Source organism: Nipponia nippon, unplaced genomic scaffold, assembly GCF_047370975.1.
Source record: "Nipponia nippon isolate SJK-2023a ecotype South Korea unplaced genomic scaffold, ASM4737097v1 scaffold_3, whole genome shotgun sequence".
NCBI classification, from domain to species: Eukaryota; Metazoa; Chordata; class Aves; order Pelecaniformes; family Threskiornithidae; genus Nipponia; species Nipponia nippon.
In genome coordinates, this window is record NW_028262347.1 from 8891856 (window position 1) to 8917964 (window position 26109).

The following is a 26109-nucleotide window of genomic DNA, read 5'->3' on the forward strand; positions in this document are numbered from 1 at the left end:
TGTTGTGTTTTCCAGCTGAAGAGACTGTTCTACTTACTGCCTTTGTCCACTGCCCAGAAACAGCGAGAAAAGCTGAAAAAAGAAAAGAATCCTGTTGGAGGAAAAGCAGCTCAATGTAAAATCCAGTATTGTAAGATGAGGCCAGGCATGAATGTGGTCTGTTCTGTTGACTTCATATAACCATGCTGCAATATTATCTGTCTGTGCCTAGTTTACTCTCTGAATGTATAACATGATAGCTAATATATTTCTTTTTAATGTATTCCTTACAGTTAAAAGGACCTCCTCTTTGGCAGTAATGACCTTGCCTTCTGCCTCCATCTTAGTTCTTATGTCTTCCTTCTCCTTATAATCCTTCCATTTATCTCCTTTCTCTGCTAGCCTTGTGCTTCCTCCCCTGCTATAGTACAGTCGGGTTTAGAAATTATTTTATGAACTGAACTTTACAGAGATAAAAAGCCAGCTCCTGCAAGTCATCTGTACATAAAAGACCAATTAACCTTGGGAATCAATCCTGAAGGAAGCCGGGGAAGATTTCTGCTATTCATAAGCCTATGGGGTTTTTTTCTCCTCTTTTCTTTGAAATGTGCCATTGGATCAAGCTGTAAGGAAATTCCATTGACTTCAGTGGTGCAAATGAAATTGCATTTTGATACTGAGTTTGACTCAGTAGCTTCCTTTGAATGCATGTTCTAGGAAAAGAAGCATTACGGCAAGTTGTAGCTTCAGTGAAGATGTAGCAGGGTGACTTTGGACCAAAGAAATTTCTTTTAATCAAGAGAGTTGTAGAAATCTTTGTGATTTAACATTTTTCACTGCTTGCTCTTTGGAGCAGAAATTTAGTTTTGTGAAGTTGGATGTAAATGCACCAGGGGTTACTGTAGATAGGAGCTATCAAAATAGAGCAAGTCATTTGTTTAAAGAACAAGAACACAGGCAACAAAGATAGAGAAAGACAAATATTGGCAACCAAATTCTGTTCTGTTGGAAGAATTAACTTGGTGATAATACCAAAGATGTAAATAAGTGGTTTCTAGATGTGGGGTGAAACCTTTACATTTATACTCGAGCTATGAAATACATTGGAAGCTCTCGTTGCTTTCTTAGAGCATTACATTTATAGAGCATTTACATTTTTTCAAATGTACAAATGTGCTACATATAGATACCCTTGATTTCAGTAAACAATTGACTCTTGTTTTAGAGACCACTTTCACCAGTCTAAATAAGATCTCAAATCTGACATGCTACAAGTTGGGAATAGTATTGAATTTATAATTTTCTCTGTCTTTAACTTTTAGAAGACTTTATTAAAGTCATGCTAAAGGAACAGAATTATCATTTGCTTATTGAATCATACTTTGGAGTTAAAAAAAATCACATTAGGGAAATCCAAAGAAGGAAACTCTTACTACTAACAGGAAACTGATAAGAAACCGCAAGCGAAGCCAAGTTGGACTAGGAGCCTGGAAATTCATAGATATTTGCAAATTGCAGTGTGGCAATCCTGAAAAGCATTGAAGTTGTCCTTGAAGTCAATAGGAAATGAGAAAGCTTCTCTCCTCAGCTGAACTCCAGGACAGTTTTGGGCTCTGAAGCAAATATTTTTAAGTTAAAAAAAGTCTGAAATGTAAATCATCCTAAACTTATACCGAAGGAGGATGGATTCAAAGTGTGCTGAAGACAGGGGAAGTTTTTCCGCTGGATTCAGGGGTTTCTGGAGCTGCTCCGTGTCCTCCCCTCGTGCCATCTCTCACTTACAGCCCGTGCTCTCATTCCTGTAGCTGTGTTGTAGCTTCTTCACGATGAAAACATAGAGCTGCTCTTTTTATAACTGGCTTTGCAACAGTGTCATAAGATGCTGTAAGACTAAAATACATTAAATTTATGAGGATGTATGAGCAGTGCCAGGCTATAATAAACCTCATCTTCAGTCTGTCCTTTTATGTCTAGTCATACTGTGTATTCCCAGCTAGACAAAGGAGTAAGGGTGGCTGGTAGACCACCTTTTTTAATTGGTAATTTTTAATTGACTTTTATAATTTGTATAACATAAAAATACCGTGATATCATCAAAGATCATGTTGCTATTAAACCTTTTCACCAGGGCGTTTCAGGAACGGTGAATGGGGATCGATTTTTCTCTCCTCCTCTTCACCTCTCTTGCCCCAGTTGTGTGATTCCCCTGCCCCAGAGGGATCTGTTTTAGTGGGGTGAGGTGGGGAGAAATGGGTCCCACTGGTCCCTTTTCTCCTGCCCTCCGGGGATGTGGACACCCCTGTCCGAGACACCATAATAATGACCTCTTACGGGACATACTCCTCGTGTCCCTTACTAATGCCACGTACACAAAGTCTTTGCTCTGTTTCAGTGGCAAGGAGGTTGCTGCAGACTGTGGGAAGGGAAGGAGGCTGTGGTGTGGCAGGACTTCTGCTTCCTTGGTGGGTGCTGGGCACGCTCAGCATCACACAGAGTTACAGATGATCTGTCCCTTTCCCTTTTGCACCTGAAGCCGATTCCCTGTGGATGCTAGTGCTGGGGGGGTTGCTATAAGTGTTTGGACAACCTTCCCCATACTTTACAGCGGATGATCGTTGCAGCTACATCGTATGTTCCTCATATGTTCACATAAACTTCTGTTGACAGTAATAGCAATATATGCCGACCGAGGGGCTTGTAAGGAATGACATCGTCATGGTGTGTGAGTGGGCACAGTAGGTACAAGCCCCTCCGATGGTGTGATGCTGTAAGCTTTGTCTCCACTCTAGGTTGCTGAGCACCAAAGTGACAGATACAGGCGGCTATTAATTACTGATTTCCCTTTCAGCAGACTACGACTGCCAATTTTCAGTACAATCCGCTCTGCTTTTCTTTGTGGCTCCAGCTCTGTCGAAAGCCCAGCTGAAATCTGGGCTGAGTGGCTTTTCCTGTTCAGATCTACTTTTAAAATATTTTTGCTGTGTGGAGAACCTTCCTTTTAAAAGAGATTTTTCCTTCTTTCATTTAATTTGTTTGTCCACACTAGATTTATAGGTTGACAGACCAGAGGTACTGCTGTCAGCTTTCCTCTGCTCACTTTGGCTTACTTACAACTCCAGAAAAATGGCAAATGCAGTCAGACAGAAAATAGCAAAGCGTGAGCTGCCTCTCCAGCAAAGCACAGGACTCTTCCAGCCACTGGAGAAACAGATAACACAGGCTTTACCAAACACTGTTTTTCTGTTGAGAGATCATATTACATTTTTTTCTTACTAATTGATGGGAGCGCCAAATCCCCATTGGCAGGAGGACTTGTGAATCAAATCCTAGGCGCCCTTTCAGAGCTTCATCCTTTAAAGGGTGAAGCTTTCTTACACCACGGAAGTGAAGAGAGTTTGATCCTGAGTGAGATTTTTTTTTTTTGGTTGGCTTCCTTAAAATTGGTTGAAAGATAGTTACTGACTTAGTGGATTTGGATGGTGGCCCTTTTCTGAGTCAGTTAAAAGCCGAACTTTTCTGGAGCCAGCTGTTTCCCTGCTCAGCAAAAGCACTGGAAGCTCAGAAGAAGCGTGCTCCAGTTCATTATGGAAGTTGAGCTTAATTTTTTAACTAAAAAGTGAAAAAGAAATCTGGAAAAGGCAAGACTTTAAGATGTTAAGAGTTTGTCTACTTGTAAAGTATTCTGTACCATATGAGTGAAAAAGTGGATAATCTCTATATAAAATGATTAATGAGGACATGTGGACAATACAGATTTTCTAAAATTATTCAGTTTGAGAAGTTTACCAAAATGTGGTCATTTCCCACAAAATATCTCAGGGAACTGATGCTTTTCCAAACAGCAATTTTTCATCTGGAAACTCCCAGCCTGTTCCTGTCCATATGTACTGACCTTTCCGAGCCAGAGCTTCTGCTGTGGTGTAAGGCCAGACAAGGCCCTCCTGGATAAGAAACTTGCCCCGCTGTGGTCTGGAGCATCTCAGCAGGAGCAGGAGCCCTGGGGGGATGCATCGCCCTGTGCCCTGCCATCTCTGTATTCCTCATTTTGGTACGAGGACAGGAGAGGGTTTGTGTATCCTAGATGTATTTATGGAGTAAGATGATGTTCCTTGAGGGGTGATCATTGTCTCTGGTAAATACTAAGCACCTCCTTTCCTGAGTTTAAAAACATTTTTTTTCCTCCTACAATTCTCCTCCTGCTCCTATTCCCAGACCAATTTATTTTCTGCCTTTTCCTGTGTAGCCTCTTAGCATTAAGCTTACAAATGTGCTGTGTTTGTGCTGAATATAATCTATTTAATAGAAAATGTTTGCCTGAGGCTACAGATCTTAACCAAGCATTAGGCAGACCTAATTCAGCCACGGTGCCTGTTGGCCTGCAAAAGCCAGTTGTTTTTTTTTTTTTCATTCCTCCTTTCCTGGCTGCATAAATCATCAGAGGATCCTTAGTCATGTATTAAAGCTTGTCTGGCCTGAGGAGTTAATCCTTTCTAAGACAAGTCTTTTCTCTCTCACATGCATGGGTATTCATGAAAGCACGGTCTAAGTCCAGGAGGGTTTTCTTTAGAAACTCATGGCCTTCTGCTAAGGAAAGTACATTATTCACCTGAAGAAGAGACCACCAAAGCTGCTGTCATTAACATTTTCCTCGTATGTCATAACCTTAATTTAGACTCGTCTCTGTCTTTGCTTTGGAAAATTAAATTGTTTAATTGCTGGAAATTTGATTCTCTCTCTAAAACAGGCAGCACAGGCTCCCCTGCCTAATCTTGCTGCATCTACCCCCTGACCTGAGCTCCAGTGGTTAAGAACTATTATTCATTCCCTGACTTTTAGTAGGGTTTCATAAGCCAATAAATCTGTGCCTCTCTCTCTTTCCTGCCTAAATTTCTGCTCATGGAAAATAATTATTCAGCTTACATTCATTTCCATGAATTCACCCTGGTTCGTCAGGACTTCATGGGGGAGGCTGTTTAAATGTGACTGAACGTGCTTATAAAAGAGCACTTTTTTTTCTTGGGATGAAAGGATTACGGTTATGTGAACTGCAATATTGAATAATGAGACCATTTGTAGCAGGAAGAATTATATGTGAAATCCTTCTAGGTAAAAGGATGAACTTTGCTTGCATGCAAGTACTAGAAAACCTTTGTACTTTTAAGATTACCCAATTAGATCCGAATTTTTCCTCTCTGAGCCACCCAGTTAGGGTTGTATTAAATCCATGAGCTCCAGACACAAATAATTACATGGCAAACACCCCAACTGTGTGAGCAAATGCATGAGCACCCGTCCCCTAGAGAGTCTGTGTAGCCCTACAGTCCTTTTCGTTACCCCAAATACAGCTCTGTGGGCAATTTCTTCCCCTTCGGTTCTGCGTACAGCTTCATGGTTCACCTTCCCCAGCCCCAGGTGTGTCTGCCTCCAAGCCTTCAAACCATCCTACCCCCTACACTGAGGCACAACCCACAATAATAGGTTTTGTCTGGTGTTCCCAAGCATGTTGCTCTCTGCTTGTTGCAGAGATTTAGGTGTTCAACTGCTAAAAGTGAAGTGTTCAAGGCCAGGTTGGATGAGGCTTTGACCAATCTGATCTAGAGGAAGGTGTCCCTGCCTGTGGCAAGGGGGTTGTAACTGGGTGGTCTTTAAGGTCCCTTCCGACCCAAACCATTCTGTGATTCTATGATTCTATGATAATTCTCATTCTGCACTACACGGGGTGTCTTTGGATGGTTTACCCCTGTGGGAGCCCTGTTACAGGTACAGCCCAGGACCCAGGTGGGTGAAGCATCTGTGAGTGGAAATGTCCTAAATCAGCCAGCTGGTCAGCTGTCCTCACAGGCTGCGGGTTTCTCACCACTAACCCAAAGGTGGGACCTTGCTTGGTGATGAGTTTCCCATGGGCAAGGAAAGACACCAAAAAGCTGCTTTCTGCTTCTGTCTACCATCATCTAACATGATATAGCTTATAATTTGGGTAGCATGTGGTTGGAGAAGAAAAAATAGTCAGAACTTGATTATATGCCTGGTGGCATTATTCGCACCATTTTTCCTTCCTTACAAACCATGCTGAGCGTGTACATGATATGGCCCTGTGCAAACAGCTGTTAGTCAGCTATATTATTACAATTTCAAAATACAGAGTCCTGTTCTGTGTGCAGGATGCAGGAATGGCATTTAATGGTCCAGTTACACCCACCTCTGTCTACAAAATTTAGGTTTTCTGAGTTTTTCCCCGTTTGGGACTGCTTATGGTGGGAGCTGGCCTGTGGCTCTGTGGCTCCTGGCAGCTGAGGGGCCATGGGCAGGACCAAGATGCTGACACTTAGAAATTGCTTCTGGGCAGGGGATTATAAAGATGGGAATTGGCTGTCTGTGCGCGGCATGACGGGTCTTGCTGCACAGCAGCAATGACTGAGGGAGAAGGAGGGGGGTCAGGGAATGCACTGTTACACTCCAGCGTGTCCTTATCTCCAACCTCAGCTAATGATGGACGTTTTCTGTGTCCCGTCTGTGAGCGGGACAAGGGCGTCTCCCACTCTGTTGCAATGATAAGGTTTGGTGAGGCACCTTCCAAACCCATAAGCGCGGTGGTTTTGGTTGTGCCTACATGATGTGCGCTGTCAGGATGTGACTCTTCACCAGGTACCTTCTTCAAAACAATTCCCTGCTTTAAACCCAAACATAATCCTGGGATTACGCCTTCTTCCTCCACTGTACAGGACACCGTCACCCACCATTGCTATCACACAGCCCTGTGGTCTCCAGGAGGAGGAGGTGGCCCTTGAGGTGGGCAGGACCAGACCATCCCCAAGGGATGCTCATACCTCTCCATGCGTAAACCCAGCTGCATCTCACAGTGACTCTGCTGCCTGGCCATGCTTTCACACCAAGCAAACAGCGGTGTTGGTTTTCCGGCACAGGGAAAACCTCTTAGCTCCTCTGCTACTTTCCGCTGCCATGACTTCTGTGTGTGCTGCTGCTTGCTGATGGCCCTGCCATTCCTCATATGCGTTTTTATCCGTAAGGGTCAATTAAATCAGTAATGCCATCATCTGTCTGCCTGGGATGACTCCTGAGCACCTAACATTTTGCTGTGTAATAACACAGGGGCACTTATTTCTTTGAGGCTGTCTCCATGAATCACTGTAATATATTTGCACAGCGAAAGGGATTTGGAATTAATGCAGCCCAAATCATGGCTATTGATTTCGCCCTCCTTTCTGTTTGACACTCTTTATGTTTTTTAACGAGGACATGTTGGCCGTGCAGTTCATATTGTGCTGAATCATTGTCCATAAATCACCAGGTTGGGTTGTTTTTTTATTTTAACCTCCCCGTCCGGCAGGGTGGGGATAGTAGCGCTCTGGGGGCAGCTCAGCCCCAAAGGGATTGGTCACTCTTGGGTTTAATTTTGTCATGATTTACTGCAGCATCACACAATAAAAAAAAAGCAAAGCAAACCCCCAAGCTCAGGCAGATGGCCTGTGCTGGTAATCCTTCATCGTAATAGCTCCTGACAGAGCAGCTGTGATTCTCTGGTAGTCAGAGTTTTCCATCAGAGACAACAGTTTTCCTGGGATATTAAACTTGGCTGTAGGAGTTTGCTTCACTCGAGCATCTCTCATACAAAAGAACAACACAGAAGAGGAATTACTTTTTTGGAAAGGGGTGCAGCCTCACTCCCATCAAGATAATTTGCTGGCCCATGACTTTTGCTTTCCCCTATGTTTATGTATTTTTAAAAAAATGTCTCAGCCTTTAAATTGTGGTGTTCGAAAACTTCTATAGAGGCTGGAGGTGAAAGCCTACAAAAGCAAAACAGCTTCAAATGGTCACAGATCTTCCTAAGAGACCAAGGTGGAGGCAATGGTGAATTAGGGAGTGCTGAAGCCAGGGCTGCTGAGGGAGGATTTGATTTAGCACTTTATTCCTTCTCTTTGTGAATCCCATGGATGTAAAGCTATTTTTTCTACAGGAAACCCCCAGGAGCTTTGTGGACTTTGTCATCTCTTGTGTTGGATTTTCCAGTCCTGCCCAAGGTGTCAGGCGGTTAACAGATCTGCTGTATTCGTTTCTGTGCCTGCCTGTATGTGTGCAAAATACTCAGCCAGTGCCGGAGGATTCATAATTATTTCTCTATCTGTGTGCCTAGTGGTGCATGGTTGTATATTGATTTGCTGTAGTGAAGATGAGCAGACTAATTACGCTGATTCGTTATGAACACTGAGTTATGGCATTAGGCAGACAGTTGTTTGGTGTGTGACAAATTGTGAATAAATAGGACAGCACGTTGCACAGAGAAAGGCACAGGGAAGGTGGCAGGTTGGAAAGGCATGGGGTGGCTTATGGCTGACTTGGCAGGGCTGCTCCGTCCCTGGAGTCTCCCTGAATGCTGCAGGAGACACTTAGGGCGTGTTGATTGGGGTTATCTCTGCATTGGGTGCTACAACAAATTAGTACTGATAGTGTCTCCATCTGACACAATAAAGCTTTGGCTAGGGTCTCTCTGGCTTGCGTGGAACTGCCATACAGGTTATGCTGTGGTTATATTCTGAGTCCTGATAAAATTTCAAGTCTGCAGTATTTAAATGAGTGAAATGAGAGACAAATGTCCACTGGGTTGGTTTTCTGTTTTGTTTTTTTTTTTTCTTAGAAGAAAATGTTTTGGTGGGTGGGATTTGAAGTCTTCCACATTAAAAGGGATGTTTTCTAATGCATTTTGACAAGCGTGCTTTTAGCTGGAAAGCCATCCATCTCCTGTTGAACTGATATTTCAGAATTAAATATTCTTTGCTTTTCAACTAAGAAAACCCCACAACTCAAACAATCCTCCCTCATCCCCTCCCTCCTTCCAGCCTTTAGAGTGACTGACTTTGACATCCCGAGTGGTTTCACCTTAAAGACCCTCAGGTGGCAGAGACTCTGAGGTGACATGTCCATCCTCTGGAGGCCCTACCTCTCTCCTTGGACAGTGAAGGGAGACGTTTAGACTCATTTAAATGAGGACAGCAAACTTCCAGACTCCCAACTCAGGGCAGATTTGATACTGTTGAAATAGGTACAGGTTGTGGAGAAAAATGGAAACATAATCATGCTATGCTTGTGCTTAATTCTGATTTTCAGAGCCAATTAAGAATGCATTCGGTTGCCCACTGCAAGGTACAAACGTGTCATGCCCATATGACATCTCTTAATTTCCACTTGTCCCTCCTTAAATATTGAGTCTTGCTTAAAACTTCAATGCTTGCGAAGTACACTGTGGTCAGTGGTGGGAAGATGCTGTGGAAACCCATGCCAACGTTAGCCTGAGAAATGCAGAGTTAACAGTATTTGGAAGTCAGCTGCTGTATATGCACGTTGCCTTCCACTGTATTATTTTTATTTTTTAATTGTTTTTTTAAACATCTAGACTACATTAACCTTGTGCTGGCCCCATCATGCTGGCTGACATAAGATAGATGATGTCGGTGGCCTGGCATAACGGCCCATATGCCAAATGCCTTTGAATGGCACCTGCTGCCTTTAAAGGGGGAAGCCTGTTTGCTCAATAAAAGCACGTTTAGCAGTGCTATCTGCCTAATTGGCTGGAGAAGCCCATGCCCCTGATTTTGTGTGATGAGCTTTCCTTCGCAAGAAAACAGATGGATTATCAGGAAAGCTTTGCAGAATGACAAAAATGGGGCAAATGTTCCTATTTTGCTGCCTTTTGGAGCTCCGCTGAGGTGCTGGTTGGGATTGCCATGGTGGGGGCTGCTGCAAGGAGATTTCCTCCTGCAGTGAAAGCACCTTGCTTCCACCAGTCCCTCAGGCAGAGTCGACACTACAGATTTAGGATGCTCTTAAGGAGGAGATTGATCCAGTCTTTAGACCATCAGGAGACCTGCATTCGATTTTCTTGTGTGCCAGCTTGACATAGCACTTGGGGCATGACTAAGCCAGTCAAGAGCTCAGCTGCTGTAGTAATAGGTGCCTGGATAGGAGGAAGGCTCTTAAGTACCATTTGCAAATTGGGCCTAAATACCCTGGGTCTGAGCTCTTGTGCAGGATTAAATTGGGGATAACAACACTTGTCTTCCATAGAAAGGTGCTGTGAGGTTTAAGACACCAGATCGCCCAAGGTGTGCTTTGGTATTCTGTGTCGTAAGGAAGCAGATGTAAGCTAAACACTAAATTATAACATTTTTCGTAGGGTCTCATTTCACGTCTCAGATCTAGAAGCTGAGGAGTACAGGGCAGGTATTGACATCGGGGCTGTTCTCACCTATTTCAAATATTTGGGCACGGTGCAACCACTACTTCAGAATTTCACATTTTCCAGTTAGAGGGGGAACACAAACCCCTGCAGACAGATCCTGCTTCAGACAGGAACTTGCAGCAAGGTAGGTGAATGTCAGTGTGTGTGTCATGAGCTGATCAAGAGCTCGTGTGCTTAACTTTTGCTTAACGGAGATTGACTGAAGCATGTACTGTGGTCTTTCCTCGTACCTATGCTTCAGGTGGTGCGCCAGTTATGGGGAGAGCAGTAGGTTTGCTCTTTTCCTGTAATTTCAGACTTGCTTTGAATTTTGCCTTTGGTGCTTTTTTGGGTTGATTCCTGTATGCTTAATGTTAGAGCGTTAGCTGCAACTCCTTCCCCAGCTGCGTGGCAAAGACACGGAGCCTGACTATCTGTCGCTGGTGACTGTGGAGCAGCGCAGCAAGCCTGAGCCTTCAGTTCTATAAATTCCTGTAAAATGAGGAGTTTCTTCTGCTTTTGGCTCGGAATTAATAATACCTATTTACTTCCTTACACAGCGAAAATGCCTGATAAACTCAGAGGGAGTCGTATGCAAATTCTGCAGCCCCAGGAACAAATATTATGCCTCCTTTAGCTCTGCATGCAATCAAGCCTGTGCAACTCTTTCTACGCTTTGTTGTGACAGTCAGCATGGTCTTGTTTCTATTTTGAGCCTCGACTGATTGAACTTTTGTTTGTTGGGTTTTGGCTCCGTTGCTTCAAGCTACCTGAAGAGGAACTGAGGGAGCAAACAGCTTTCCTGAGCTATTGTTACTGACCGGGGCAGATCTGAGCAGCTTGGCCATCCCATGCGGGCGTGAGCAGCGATCCTGACGGGTGGCCAAGGGGACAGGGACAAGATGGGGACTCTGGCATCTGCTCTTTGCTGGAGGGATGAGGCTGGTCTGGCTTGGCAAGGACACAAGGCTAGGAAAATTCTCATTTACATCTCCAGTGTCAAGAGGGAGGGAAGAGAGTTGTCACGGCCCCAGGAAAAGGGTTGTAAATTGTTTTTTCTGCTCCGCTTGCTGAACACTATCTCTGTCCAAATCTTCTGCGACCTTTTCCCATGGGAGTTTTCCATAGAAATAGGAAACAGAAATAATGAAAAGGGGAAAAGCGATTATGTGGAGCTTGTGGGGAAGTATTACTGCAGCTGTTTTAGCTGGAGCTTTAGATCCCAGTCCTTAAAGGAAAAGGAAGAGCCTTTTGTTGCTCCTGGTTTACCATGTGGGTCTGAATGCCTTTCTGCTTTGTCCCACGTTATATTTCTGCCCTCCTGTATTTCTGGGGCACCTGTATCCCTTTCAGCTCTCCGAAGACCTGCACTTGTCTCGAGACAGGTTAAGGTGGTCTGCTGGCAACCGCCTGAATTCAGAGCAGCATGTGCTTCACTTGAAATGTGATTTTTATCTTACTGGAGTCACAGGTTCATCTCCATGTAGCTGAGGTGAAGCAGACACTGAAGCACTGAGGGTGCTATGAATGGGCAGTTGCATTGCCCCCATGATGTGTTTCCCTCTCAATGTCCATCGTGATATTTTCTATCCAGCTCTACAGACCTTAGGAGCTCAGATACTTGTTTCCCTGCTATTGGCAATCCCTCATCAGGCTGATCTGAATCCCTGTGTAGAGGTAATTGGAGTCAAATTTGTGTATGTGCATATTTGTTGGGGTGCCACAGGGACAGGCTGCAGGAGAAGTACAAGGCTGGAGTAGCACAGGGTGAGGAGAATAGATTTGTAATCGACAGAAAGGAACAGATGGCTTTGGCTGTAATGCCTATATTTATATTTAATGTTAATATTCCTCCCAGAGCACCAGCACTTCAGTGATATGTAACACAACACGAAAGCATCTGGGGAGAGAGGGGATAAGGGAAATGGGTTTGTCAGATCCTGGGAAGAAATCCAGCCATGGACTTTGCTGCGGTGTTTCAGTGGGTGTGAGAAGGCAGAGAAGGCAGAAGTTAGCTACAACCCTCCTTCGGAGCACTGCGGGCATTGCCTTGACATGCCCATGCCATAGACCCTGAGGAGCCATGATGGGACCCTGGAAGGGAGCAGTGTTTGTGCCCAGTGTCCTGGCTGCAGTGAGATGTTGCATCGTGAAAGGAGCACTTGCTCAGAACATTTTTTTTATTCCAAGATAGGGAAAGACATCGAGCTCCTGCTCTGTTGTCCTTGCCATCCACGTCCTGGCGAGGTCAATCCCATCCTGTCTGCCTTCTTATAGAGTCTCCTCATGCTGGTCCATGGTGGGATTTACTGGCGTGCTTGGAATTGCTTTCTGACTCGTTCTGTGAATGCAATTAGTCACCACCAGCACACAGGTGGAAGATGAAAGTTAATTCTGCGGCACCTAATTAGCTGTCATTGCTGGAAGGGTTTGAAAGCAGAGACAAAAAGCAACAGTTCTGGCTGCACAATTGGGGGGGGTGTCTCATGGAGCAGCGGTGAGATAGATACACCAGATTTCACCTGAGACTGATGTGTTACCTTTAACGACCTTTTGTCCTTCTCTTAAAAGATAAACAAAAAGCTTGAGTCTCCGTGGGTGTAAATCAGTGTGGCTCTGCTGAAGACAGTGGAGCTCTACCAAATTTTATCAGCTGAGGAGAGATGGAGCCTGTGGGTTACATGATGACAGAATCATCCTTGTGTGAGTTTTTGTGTGTGCGTATGAAAATGCGCTTGCAGGTGCATATGTGCCTGCACACTAGTTTAAGGTGACTGCTTTTTCATTTGTTTGTATTTAGTGCACTTTGGAGGCCCTACCTAGGCAACAGTCATAAATGAAATATCATCAGATCGTTAACACGTCCCTGACTTGTTAACAAAATTATCACATGATTTGTAGTTAAAAAAGCCAATTGAAAGACTCACTGAGTAATATTCCTTTCAGTCCCCTGACATGTGCATATATTAGAAATCCATCTGATACAAAGCACAGGACAAAAATGATCGATAGCAGGTTCCAGTGCTCTTTATTACAATGAATTAATTGATCACATCTAGCAGATTTTCCTCCCAGCGGAAGCTCTGGGTGTTGAACGTGTCTCTCTCATTTCTCTTCTATCCTTGCTGTTGGAAACACGCCAGACAGTTTCATACCATCATTTAAATTTATTTGTGGCCTAAGAAAGTTGTGTCACCCTTGAGACAGTTACCTTTCAGCTAAAAAGTTTGCTGACCTTGTAGGAGGTACAGGGATGGATATTATAAAAAGTTTTCTGATGAGAAGGTGGAACTCCTCAATCTAGTCCTCCGTCAGCAGGTCCCACTTGAGAGCAGTGTTGAAATGTTTTCCTGATCCTTGAACTACTCTTATTTGACTGGCATCCTATTCTAAAACCAACATACTCCAAAGGTATTAGCCAGCACTGCTTTTCATAGTCCTGGGCAGTGGAGCCCAAAAGCGAATGATTGCAAGAATATCCTTTCAGCCTAGAGAGGAGACTTCTTGTATCAGATGATGACAGGGATGTGTTGGTGGAGGAACGGGGGGAAAATTCTGCTGCTTTCTGTGCTATACTATTTGACAACTTATGCCCTCTTTCTGCCGTGTCTTTGGTGGCTCTCATATGTGGAATGACCCGTCAGAGACACAGTGACAGGCTATTAACCTGCTGTTTTTACAAGCTCTGTCCTGACAGAAGCATCCTATTCGAGGCTCCTGTAACTGGCCTAATACAGGGTCTTAAATGTAAAGAAAATAAGTGCTCCAAGCCTTTCATTATTCTGAAGCTATGCAGACAGTGGGTAAAATGCTGTGGAATTACATTAGTTAATTTAGATCTGTTTTGTGGCTTTGCCCTTTGCCTGTAGAGTAAGAAGTGTTATCTGTCTAAGGACACAGCTTCTGGATTCCACTCCTGACTTGTCTCATAATTTGGCTTTAGGTAAGACACTCAAAAATGGACTGGTTCCTAAAATAATCTGCAGAGAACTGTATTATCTGCAGGTGTGCAAAATGAGATTATACTTGTAGGGCAGGTGAGTGAAGACTTCTTTGAGACTCCACAGCAAGCCAGCAGTTGACCAAGGAGGAGGACTTATGCGTCTGGTCCAAACTAACCTGCCTATGCATTATAAATGAGTCCTAATCCTCCTGTTTGCTAAGGGATTTGAGATCTCCCGTCATTTTTACAAGGTGCCATTTACTGCTTCCATCTCACATACTTTATCTGAGATGTGTCTACAGCCCTCACTTCCACATCTCCAAATTACCCAAGTCAAGCTATGGGGAGGCAATGGAGCAGGATGGGAGGGTTTAACTCCTACTTTCTCCTTTAGGAAAAAAGTATTTTAGGGCTTAAGATACCATTCAAGCATGTATCATGATGTCTGAATTTCTTGCAGATGGCTTTCCTGCAAGTTGCTTTATGTAAAGCAGGGGGGAAGTATTAAAAGAGGAGTCAGCATTTTACCAACAATGCAGTTAGAGCACAAAGTTTATTCTTTAACTCTATTTTCATGGCCTGATTGGCATTAAAAAAATCTCTCTTTGATGAAGATTTGTAAGGTTTTGTTGCTACGAACCAGAATACGCATTTGGAAATTCTGTTGAGTGGCTGTGGAGATGTGTATCCCTAGAGACTGTTTTAATTTCTGTATTCATTAAACTGTTCTGTGGTGCCTGAGAGAGACCCAAACCCTTGAACAACACAGCTATGAAAGCTGGGAGAGGAGCCGTCGGGATCAAGGCGCACTTTCACCATCAGTTTAACACAGTTTAAGTCTGCGTGGCCATTAGGTCAGTCGCGTTCCCTGCTCCTCTTCTGCTCTCCATCTTTCCACCTTGCGCACTCATTGCCGTTTCCTCCTGTGTCCACAGCAGTGCTCGCACAAATAACTGGATCACACAAAACTGGATCAAGGAATTGTTCTGGCTGAAAAGTAGTGAAAAAAAAAAGAGTTTACGATGCATCAGGTTCTTCTAAGCTGTAGTGCTGACACAAGGGAAGAGGAAAAATGTGGGTCAGGGCAGGCAAACTGCCCTATACACCTTATAAACTTATTAAGCCACCACTGGAGATGCCTCCACAGACAGTTTTTGTCTGGCTGAAAATAATCTTTTTGAGGGCCATTTTACACCATCCTGTAGAATTCTGTATTTGGTATTTCCACCCATAAAATTCAATTGAATGATCTTAAAAGGTAAAAAAGTCTTTACTTTCTCTAGGGTTTTACTTGCAAGGATGGCAATGCCCATTGCCTGTTATTTAATACTTAGGGTGATGAGTAAATGAGCTGGTTGACTGTGGCTCATCCTGTTGCCCTTTGAAGTCAATGGATATCTTTTATTGACTTAGCTGGGCAACAGATGAGGCCCTGGATGAAAGAGCCACTGTTTTACTAAGAACTACTTTTCTCTCTAGGTTGCAAAAATAAATAATCCCAGACACTTTCAAAGGTGGCTGTGCTAGTGCTGCATATAGCTTGTTTGTGAAGTTTTATTTAAAAGAAAAATAAATTTCTTACAGTCAAAGGGCTGCTGGCTGACCTGACCTTTTCAGACTGAAAGTGGTCACTGAAAGGATAAATAAGATAATGATAATAAAAACTCTCGTAGTCGTTACTGGACTGCTGCTGAAAGGGATTTGGCAAAGGCTGAAGAAATGTCAGAGTGAAAAAGCACACCGTCCCTGCTGAAAGATGATTGTGTCTGACCCCGTCCGGTGCCCAGCGAGGCTGATGAAATCTCCACTGATTTCAGCCAGAGTGAGGGTGGCTGAAGGCCAAGAGAAGACACTGCTCAGAGCACAGCCCTGAAGTTTCATGCAGGTGATGCTGTGTTACATGGGAATGCACTGTCCTTAGCAAGCCATATAGCGAATGTATAGTATAGTAAATGCAGTTTCTTGGAAGGACAAGGCTGCCTTTGGTGCCAGCCTGCTCTCTGAATCTGTCTATGTGTTGAAATGGGCTGCGCTTTTCAACAAATAAACCCTTCACCCCCACGTATTTCTCCTAGCTCTTGTGATCAGCTTCCTTGATGATGATAACTGCTTCATTAGCTGCCTGGTGAATGGTCCATGCACATTAGCATCATTTTACCCTTGGCAGCTACGTAACATCCATCACTGGGGATTTTCTAAGAGGTTAGGCAAACTTCTTTCAGGAATGATTTAGGTATGGGGGACAAGAAGATGGACTAAACGGCTTCTGAGGGGCCCTTCTAGCCCTGTTATCTCTTATTTTAAAACTCTGCCATAGTAAGAACATGTTATTTCTATGACAAGCATCTCTGGAAGGCTTAGCTAAGAGGTGGGTGCCTTTTGGACTAGGAGCTGTTCAGAGGCTGCACCAATGCATTCAAAATTGAAATGGCAGCCCAGCATGTCACAGCTGGGTGAAGAGGTACAGAGGGAAGGACTTGTCCCACCTAACCTCAGATGCTTGTGCAGAAATGTGTGTGTCCAGGCTAGGCTAGCTACCTCCTCCAGCTCTGGAGGGAGAAATGAGTACAGTTCACATGCCCTGCTCTGGACGTCTGAGATGTGCTGGAAGCACGTCCTCTCATCATCCCATGCTGCAGTATGCTGACCAAGGGCAAAGGAAGTCCTTTGACCTGGTTGGTATGAGAGCTCAGTACCTTTCTCATTTCCACTGGGACACAATATTCATCCAAACACTTTTCTATCAATCAGCTGTTTGTTTCTAAACATTGATAAGGGTTGTCTCTGTCACGCTCCTGCTGACGGAGCTGTTCATGGCTCTCTGAACTTACCCCATCATTCTGCAGAGATCTGTCCACTGCAGGCCACTCTGCTCACTGGCCTAGGACTAGACATTTATTTTAATACATTTGGGTTAGAATCCTGGAAATTATGTTTGAACAGGTTGTATAAAAATTTACCTAAAATGTAATTTATTCTGATTCCTCACAAATATTGATGATATATTTTTGCTGAATTTTGGCTTACATTCAGTAAACCTCTTCAGTTCATCTTTAATTTGCAGATGGCTTTGGCAGTGGTTCAACCTCAGCTTCTGGTGGTTGAAACTTGGTGCTTGAATTAGGCTCAAGATGCAAATAGCCTGATTTTCAGAAAGTCTGAATATATGCAGCTGCTTTGTGGGGTTCTAAGTAATGCAATTAAGGCTGGGTTTCTCACTGCCAGAAAAGCCGCAAATGAATTAGGAGTCCGGAAAGAGAAATACAACAGAATACACATAAATGTCTTCAGGAATTTGGGGATTTAGGAATAAAGACAGAAAAAATTGAAAGCCCAACTCAGGTTTTCAGTTGAAAAGCACTGATATAAGTAATTTCAAAGGAGATTAAAGAAGAACGTGTTCACATTCAGGAGAAGCATAGAGCTGGGCATTAGGTCTGAATGAGTGATGTGAGAGAGCTCTGCTGACGGACGGGTCTGCTGCTCACTCATGGGCTGGGGAAGATAGGAGAACAGAGGGGAAGCAGGAATATTTACTGATGCCAGAGGATATAATTAGAAATAATGAGTGCAGTAAAAGAGGAGGATGGGCTAGAAGCCCAAAACTAATAAGAAATGGGAACTTGCATCTCCTCTTTCAAAGCCTGAATTAGAAGTGACTGATAGGCAGCCCTTGAAAGCACTGGAGTAGTCTCAAAGTGTTGAAAGCGTAGTGCCTGAGCGTGCTAATGCTACAGAGGCCAGACATGGGGAAACACAGCCACGCGGAGAGACTGCCGTGTTTCTACATCTGCCGTCTTTTGGGATATCACATCGCGGTGCACCAGGGAAGTGAAAGCGTTGTCTCCTTTGCAGTGTGATTAATCTGGGGGGATCACAAGAGTGCTCAGTGAGGTTGGACTCCCTTCTTATCTCCTCCTGAATTCATTCTTTCCTTAAAGGGGCTTTTATTTGTGTGGGGGCCTTTTTTTTTTTTTTAATAAATACACAGCTAATCCCTATTGCACATGTAAATATAGATAGCACATGGGTCTGTAAAGATTATGGATGCCCCTTTTGGCAAACAATATCTTTTAATAGCATTGTGTGCAGTTAATCGGGTTAAGCAAAAGTATCACTGGAACAAGCAGTGCTAGTTCAGGGAAAGAATAAGTGACAGAGCTCCAACCTCCTGAGAGTTGTTTTTTTAGTAATATTGTGGCAGGTAGGGTAGAAGCTTTTTTTTTTTTTTTTTTGGCTTAATGATGTCTGTGGTTGGAAAACAACATGAGCAGATCAAGCTGTTAAACTGCAAGAGATTTGCTATTATATTTCATAACAGATACTGTAAATGTATATTGCTCCTGGGCTTCACCCACTGCTTCTGCCTGGATCAAGTGTTCAGTGCATTGGGAACTGGTTGTAAGGGCTTGTGCCCTCCCTGCCCTTCAGTTCTAGTTAAGTGGGAAGGGCTACAGGGCATCTCCCATCTAGGTGAAAGGAGGGAATGAAAAGATTAGTGCAGAAAAATAGGAAAGGCATTGAAGTGGGTGTTGCTCTTTGTTATGGAGAAAGCTCAGTTTTACAGGGGGTCATCTGGGAGAAAGCTCTCCAGTCAATGGAGAGGAAACCGATACTTCTGGAGTCTCAGAAATGCCCTGAAATAAGCATATACTTTAAGACGAGAGAAGCTGTGCCCTGGAAATGCCTGTGTCTGTCAACTGTTGTAAAGGACTGTGAGATAACTAGTTCAGATGTAGAATTCTGCACTGGAGGCATCCAACACTAAATGCACTGAGTCCGGGGGACCTGGGCAAGGAGGAGCATTCAGTGCCATTTAAAGTCAAGACAAGGATTGTGTGAGAAGAGGGAGAGCGGAATTCGAGGACACGTGGGGAGGACATGCCTCGCTGAAGTGTCACTCGGCCAGCTGATGGTGGGCTCGGAGCCAGAGAAGGGCTGCAGAGCAGGCGGTGTGGGTGCCCCCACAGAGCCAGGAGATGTCTGCGGGAGTTTTGCACAGGGCACATGTGAGGGTGGCAGACCCACACCATCGATCCTGTATTGATGCTTTTTGAACATAGCATGCTGGACATATTCTGTCATTTTTTTTTCTCCCCCTGGCCAGAGCTGTGACCAGTGCACCGTCTCTTTGACGTCATGTGCATGCATGAGGGCATCTTTTTTGTACATGGCATTCTTCAAAGAGAGTGTATGTACGTCAGAGAGTTTCTTACAACAGCTTCGCATGGTAGCGCAGATGTGATTTTACTAATTCTCCAAGAACAATAAAGCAAAATCCATAACAGGCTAAAACAAACACACTTGCCTATTTTTGGCGGCATTTTTCAGGTTACTATTGACCTTTCATTTAAAATTTAATGCTGAGGACTACACATTGATTCTGAGCAGCTTCTTGGAACAGCATCAATTTTCCGTTTAAAAAATGGCTTTTTTTTTTTAGCTTAACCCTATATCGGGTGTTGTTCATGTTTTTTCTGAGAGACACTTCCCTATGGAAACCTACTCTTTGGGTCTGAAATTCAAACTAGTTTTGCCAAAACCTAGGAATTATGAGCAATAAAGTAGGAAATGTTATAGGAAGTAACAGCTGAACTGCGGGAGGGACATGTTTAGAACATTAAGGCCAAACCCAGAGAAGTAATAAAACAGGGTCAGACTTACAGTTAAAATTGAAACAGGCCCATGGCCAAATTTGAAGATACTATATGTCTGGATGATAGTAGGGAAAAAACATTGAAAGCAAAACCAGAGTAATAGCTGGGAATCGATAACATCTGGCAATGGATTTGCCATGAAATTCATTTCAGAGAACTGGTGGGTGAAGAAATTTCTCCATCAGGGAGGAGAAGAAATCCCAGCACAAAGGCACGGCATTTTTCAGTGAGATGCAAAGGTGTTGTAAGTGTCCCACGGTGCTGAAGAGGCTCCTCTGTCAGCCTTCTGTATTTGCAAGTTCAAATTGCTGAGGCAGATTAGAAGCGCTGAGCCTGGTAAGCCAGTGTTAATGGGTGATTTCCAGTGCTTGGATACATCACGTGTGCTCTGAGGGTGTCAGTGCTGCAGTCAAGGCATGCTTCCAGCTCATAGGGATGGACCTGAGCTATGCTGGGTGCTGAGGACAGCATCACCATGGCTGCTAAATCAGCTTGAGATGCTGGATCATTTAGCTGAACCAGAGCTCCGTGCAGTTATATTCACCCACTGTCAGTAGGCAAGCTGGTTAATTTAAAGCTGGCCAGTGGTACAGCCAAAGTTGTGAGCTGCTGTCATGCCTGTAGTGCAGCGCAAATATAGTCTGGTTTTAAAAGAGTGATACAACTTGACCCTCAGTGGTTGTTTCTAGGTAAAACAATAGTATAGGGGAAAAGATGGTAGTGCTGGTAGCTGGAAGAGATTTTGGAGCTATGCGTGTGTGACCAAGGGCAGAAATTAATTTGCAGAGTCTTCATTACAGTCAATTACCAGAGGAACAACCAAGTCTGTGGTTTTCAGACATAAAGTTGAGTTGAAAGTGAGATGATAGAAAACAAAGAAAAATGCCCCTCTTCCATAAGGGAACTGATCACAGCAGAGGAAAAAGTAGCAGAAAGAGATCATGTAAGAACTTAGTTCTGCTGTACAACCTTCCTAGTGAGTTGTGAGACTCCTCGGTGGACACAGGTAGCTGCACACAGGGATGGGGTGGTCAGAAGGAAGGACATCTCTTGGGTCCATCTCCCCTGGAAACTTCATCTGACTGGTTAAAGCTGGAGAGATTTCCCTGGAGGGATGGAAGAGGAGAGATGGAGACCTGACTCTTCTGCCTGAATTTGGAAGGAGAGCAGAAATGCTTTTTTCTTTGTAATTTTAGTTGCTGTCCTGAGCTTTGAATCTCCGGTGATAGTTGCCAGTCAGACACCATTAGAGGAGATGTTTCTGCACTGCATGGTGTGTCCCTCCCAGCTGCACAACTTCTGAGACCCCCTCTGGCTCCTTCTTGGCTGCAGAGGGATTGCTGGCTAGACATCCCTGCAGTGTATTTTGAGAGGGTAGCTATGAGAGCAACCTGGATTGTTGACACCAAACTGCTCTCTATAATTTTTTTGACCTGATATGAAATAGAAAAGAGATCTGAATATGAGTCAGATTCAGAGGCTTTCAATATCCTTTTCTTTGCTTCACTCCAGTCTTGCATATTTAATTTAATAGATAATTTTTTTCTTATGTGATATGACCTATGAGATGGATCTATTACAGATATGTTATTTATGTATTCTGGTTGCCTTATAGGCAGATTTCATACCAAGATGATTAAGGACTGTTTTTTTTCTGTTCCTTGAAGATTGTATAATGAGATGAAACGGGGAAAATGCATATTTTAATTGAGTATATTCATGAAGTTGAGAGTGTAGTGTATCATATTTCATGTGTAGCTCTGGGTTTGATAGTATCTTCTTATGCTTTGATTTATTTTTGAGACAAATAGTTTTCCTTTCTGCTATGCTGTTAGTTAGGTTTCTAAACCGTAGGCTGAGTCACAAAGACATTTGTTGAACCAGGAAAATATTAATTCCAGAGAAATCAGAATATTATTTGCATTTGGATGCGAAATACCAAAGGCTTTAATGATGTTTAGGTAGCACTTTATTAACATCTGAATATCTCTGGAGAGCTGTGGTAACAGTAGGAAAAGTATTAAACTCAGTATTGTTTGTTTTTCTATGAGTAAATGAAGAGAATTGCAAGTCTTCTCCTTGTGAGTCAGCTGAATATTTGAAGGGATTAACTAATCTTTACCAGAGTGAGCATGGACTCACCCTTATCCACCTGATTCCCCCTGTTCTGCTCCATTCATGTGGGATGTCGGCACTTCAAGGGGTCATAGAAGGAGCAGGAAAAGTTTGCCCCCAAAATAATCCTTGTGTGCACAGAGTACGTCCTCCTAGGGTAGCATAGCTTAGGGACTGATGTCTGCAGTCATGGTGGCACAGATCTTTAGGAAGGCAGACCTATGCTACCTCATGGGTGGGTTTCACCGTAGTGAGAGTCAGCTATGCCAGCTAAGGAGCTCTGCTTGTGCCTTAGGCTGTGGACATGACCGTTGCCTTCCCCCTCTTTGGTTTGTTGCCAGTCCTGCCAGGAGAAGCCAGCTGAATTGAAAGGAACCAACAAATTTTATGGATCCACCACATCAGCCTACCCTAAAGCTGTGTAAACCTCGAGCCTGTGGCTAAAGCTCTGATCCTGTTTTCCTCAGTCCCATGATTTCGCGTGTTATTTTTATGGGCCACGCAGGGCCGTGCAGTGTTGGAGGTGGGGTTCCCCTGAGGATATGGAGAAGTCTCCATCCAAAGCAAGTGGCTGGTCTCCCTCTGTAGCCAGTTGAGAGAGAGGCATTTCTAGGATTTCTTATCTCCTCATCCCCTCTGTAGCAGGTGCCTAAAAGAGGCATGTGGCCAACGCTTTCCCTCTATTGACTGCAAAAGGAGTTGGAGGTGGCCTTGCCCATGTGGAGACATCTCATGAAGCTTGCCAGTATGTGTCATTTTAACATAGGCCTGTTCCCCCTGAAGACCAATTCTGCCAGCTTCACCCAAACTCTCTCTTGATATCAAAGCAATTCAAGAATGAGATGTTGTTGAGGTTTATTTTAATAGTAAAATTCTGGGCTATGAATTTGGAAACAAAGCTACAAAGACAAAACTAAAAATGTAACTAGATGTGAGTCTAGATTGTATCTAGGATCTGAATCAATATTATTAATAAGATAAATAGCTAATATTCTTTCCTAGCTAACACTAGGAAGTTTCTTACTGCTTTTCACTTAGACTGCTCAGGGCTTATCTCAGTCACAGAGACCATGGGGATGATCTTACTTCACATCATCATTCTGCCTTGAGGTACTCCTCAGAGCTGACCCTGGATGGCATTTTCAGAGGTATCCCAATACTGGGTTTATCTCCGCTAATTTGTCTGGGCTTCCTCTGAAATTGATGAAGAGGGAAAGGCACTCGCAGAAGGTGAGTCATCGCACCCATCTTAGACATCCAGACTAATATGGAATGACGTGTGCTCTGGGTATGGCTTGCTCCATTGACCAAAGAGGAAGCCTGTTGGCTACTGTAGATCAGATACCATGATGGCCAGAAGTTTGGGATCAATCCTGCTCTAAGAGACTGGGAAAAAAGTTCTAGTGGAATCTGTGTCTTGTCTCTCAAGTGCTTTTGCTAATCCCACCCTCTGCCTTAACATTTGTGCTGTGCAGCATCTGATGTGCTTTGTGCTTGCTCTGTGATGATACACAGTGATGATCAAAGCAGTGAGAGTGCTGCACAGTATGTTCCACACCAGCTACTTCCTTTCTGGTTTAATTATAACTGAGTTTGCTAATCCCAGTCTTGATTAATGAGTTTAATATGCAAATGTTATGATGAAACTGAAACTCTTTGTAATTGCTTGCAGACAGATTACCACTTCGAGTACACAGAATGCGACAGCAGTGGCTCCAGATGGAGGGTGGCCGTCCCAAATCCATTGGTGGAATGCTCTGGACTACCCGACCCGGTGAAAGGGAAGGAATGCAGTATGTCGGCACTTTTCATTTCACAGACCATTACTAGCTGTTTGTGCTATTTACCCTTGTGTGGCTTCTTAGCTCTGTCACTGATGTCCTGAGTGTCCCTGAATTAGTCCTTCCCCTCCAATCCTTCTTCTTGTCTCTTGGAGCTGTGGAGCAGGGATTGTCTTTGCAGTGTAGTTGTACAACTCAATATCTGCTACAGGTACCCTTGTATGCTAAGTCACAGACAAGCCACATCTGTTACAACACCCCTTGAAGAGATGTGGTTGCTTGTCTTAAGCTGCCATACTCTCAAGTTCTGCAGCTTTCCGGTTCATTTGTAGCTGTATTGGCCAAAATGGTGACCAGGAGTGGCCAAATTATATTTACCTAGTGTCCACTTTCTCATTACCTGCATTATTTAGCTAATTAATAAGCTGAATGCATAAGTAATGGCAAATGTCTTATTTGCGTGAGCTATTTTCATGATGAAGTTTTTGCATTTTATTTCTATATTTATTTTTAACAACTTGGAGTGTTCTCATATTACTTGCTCCTGCATTTTTTTTAATGTTAAAGCACCTTGCAGCTGAGGACATAAGTGAACTGCTGCTCTGCAAATACATTTGAACTATTCCCTCACTGTTCTGTAGCTTCCCAAGCTGAATGCTCTTTCTCATCACACTTCCTTGCTCTAGCAATTCTCTGCACAAAAGACCTAGCAGTGCTTTACTTTCTCAGTTATTTGTACCACAGGATATAAATTATTGTGTCCAACAAGCAGATGAACAAGGGATGAACAATGGCAATGTCCTTTCAGTTCTAGCGTAGGAGAGGTGAGGTTTTATTCACTTCTGACTCTTCTCCTGTAAAGGTTTATTGTTCATTTCTTTATGGCGTATGTTCCAGCGTAAAACACATAAATGTTTTCTGTAGCAGTGTTGACCACTGGAAGGTGTCTGACTGCTTGCGAGCATCATTTGAGAAGCTGCCTGTGTCATTCCTGGTATTTGGGTTTAGTTTCTGACATTTTAAATGTGGAATCTCTGTATATCCTTAGGATGTGTTTTTCAATTACAGAAATACAGAGCTGGGAAGCACCTCAGGTGACCCCATAAGTCATCCCCCAGCCCAAATAGCTATAGTAGCAATGACTTTTTCATTCATGGCTGATGTTTGGCTGGACTGTTTTCAGGGACCTCGGTGATGAAGAGCCCACAAGCTCCCCAGATATTTGCTCATCTATTTTGTTCTATTCATTTTCCCTCCTGTTACAGATTTTTCTGCTGTTGAATGTCTGTTCTTGTACTTCAAGCCTGTTACTTTTTGCTGTCTGCACTATAAAGGAGCAGATAGTGTTATCCCTTCTGCTGCAGAACCACTTTTGGTGTACTCTGGAGTACATAGGTATAACTCATTTTTTCTGCTATACACTATTTCTTCTTAAACCTTGTGATAAATAGTTTAAGGTCCAGCAACATTATACTCTCCTTGACTTTCTGCTACAGATTTCGACAAATGGTGCGCTTGCCTCTTCATCTCCTCTTATTTGTGTGTCTTTCTGGTCTTAAATCAGTTCCAATGAAAATTCAACTGTTTTATAACAACAGATGAATCTCTGCCTTCTCCATATTTGCCCCCCTGCTAGACAACGGGAAAACTTTGCCCAGTAGATTGGATGTGATATTACACAACAAAATACAGCATTCTGTTAAATACACTGGAAAACTCATCTCAGTTGTTGCCTCACCTCCTCGTTGTGTTGCTGTTAAGTCCCATGGCAGTTCAGCTGGTTTGAGAAGCAATTGGATATTTGACTTTTTTGACTGAGCCCTTCAGATCTCTCTGGGCCATCTCTCTGGGCTCTTGGGAGTGCAGTGGGGTTAATGTAGTTCTTTTTTTTGTGTCTGTAGTAGATTATCTGGCTTCAGGAGATGTCTGGCTATATTCTGATGGCAAAAGTAATTTTAGGTTTCTCATCTCTTAGTCTTCCACCTTTTTCTTTAAGAACAACCAATCTTTCAAGCTGAAAACATGAATCTGTCAACAGCAGTCAATCACTGCAGGAATGTGTAGGGAACACCCCTCCCATTCGGCTTGGCTAACATGGTGGTTTTTACTGCAAAATATTTGAACCAGTATAGAGTTTGGCTGACAGTCCGTTCTTCAATGGGGGATATACTGGAAGACACAGCTTTTGAAAATGATGTGCCCTTCAGCTCTTCAGAGTTTTCACATGGGGGTCTGTTGTTGATGATGAGTTGTACTGGAAATGCTGACAGATAGATACCTCCTCACTGACTTGTCGTATTCTCTGAGCTGGTGGCTTCTGTCTCATCTGACAACACAGGAGTTGAACCAAGGATGTCTTATACTAAAAGCATAAATTGCTATAGCCTCAGGAAGGTG

The 26109-nt window shown here is 43.5% G+C and overlaps 1 protein-coding gene across 1 annotated transcript in view; it reads left to right on the forward strand.

Annotated features, from left to right (window-relative positions):
• ELAPOR2 (endosome-lysosome associated apoptosis and autophagy regulator family member 2) overlaps positions 1-26109 on the forward strand; it is a 103683-nt gene that overhangs the window by 28419 nt on the left and 49155 nt on the right. The window contains exon 2 of the mRNA XM_087765027.1: positions 23604-23724. Within this exon, the coding sequence (XP_087621153.1) occupies positions 23604-23724 (121 nt within the window). The remainder of the gene's footprint in view (positions 1-23603; positions 23725-26109) is intronic.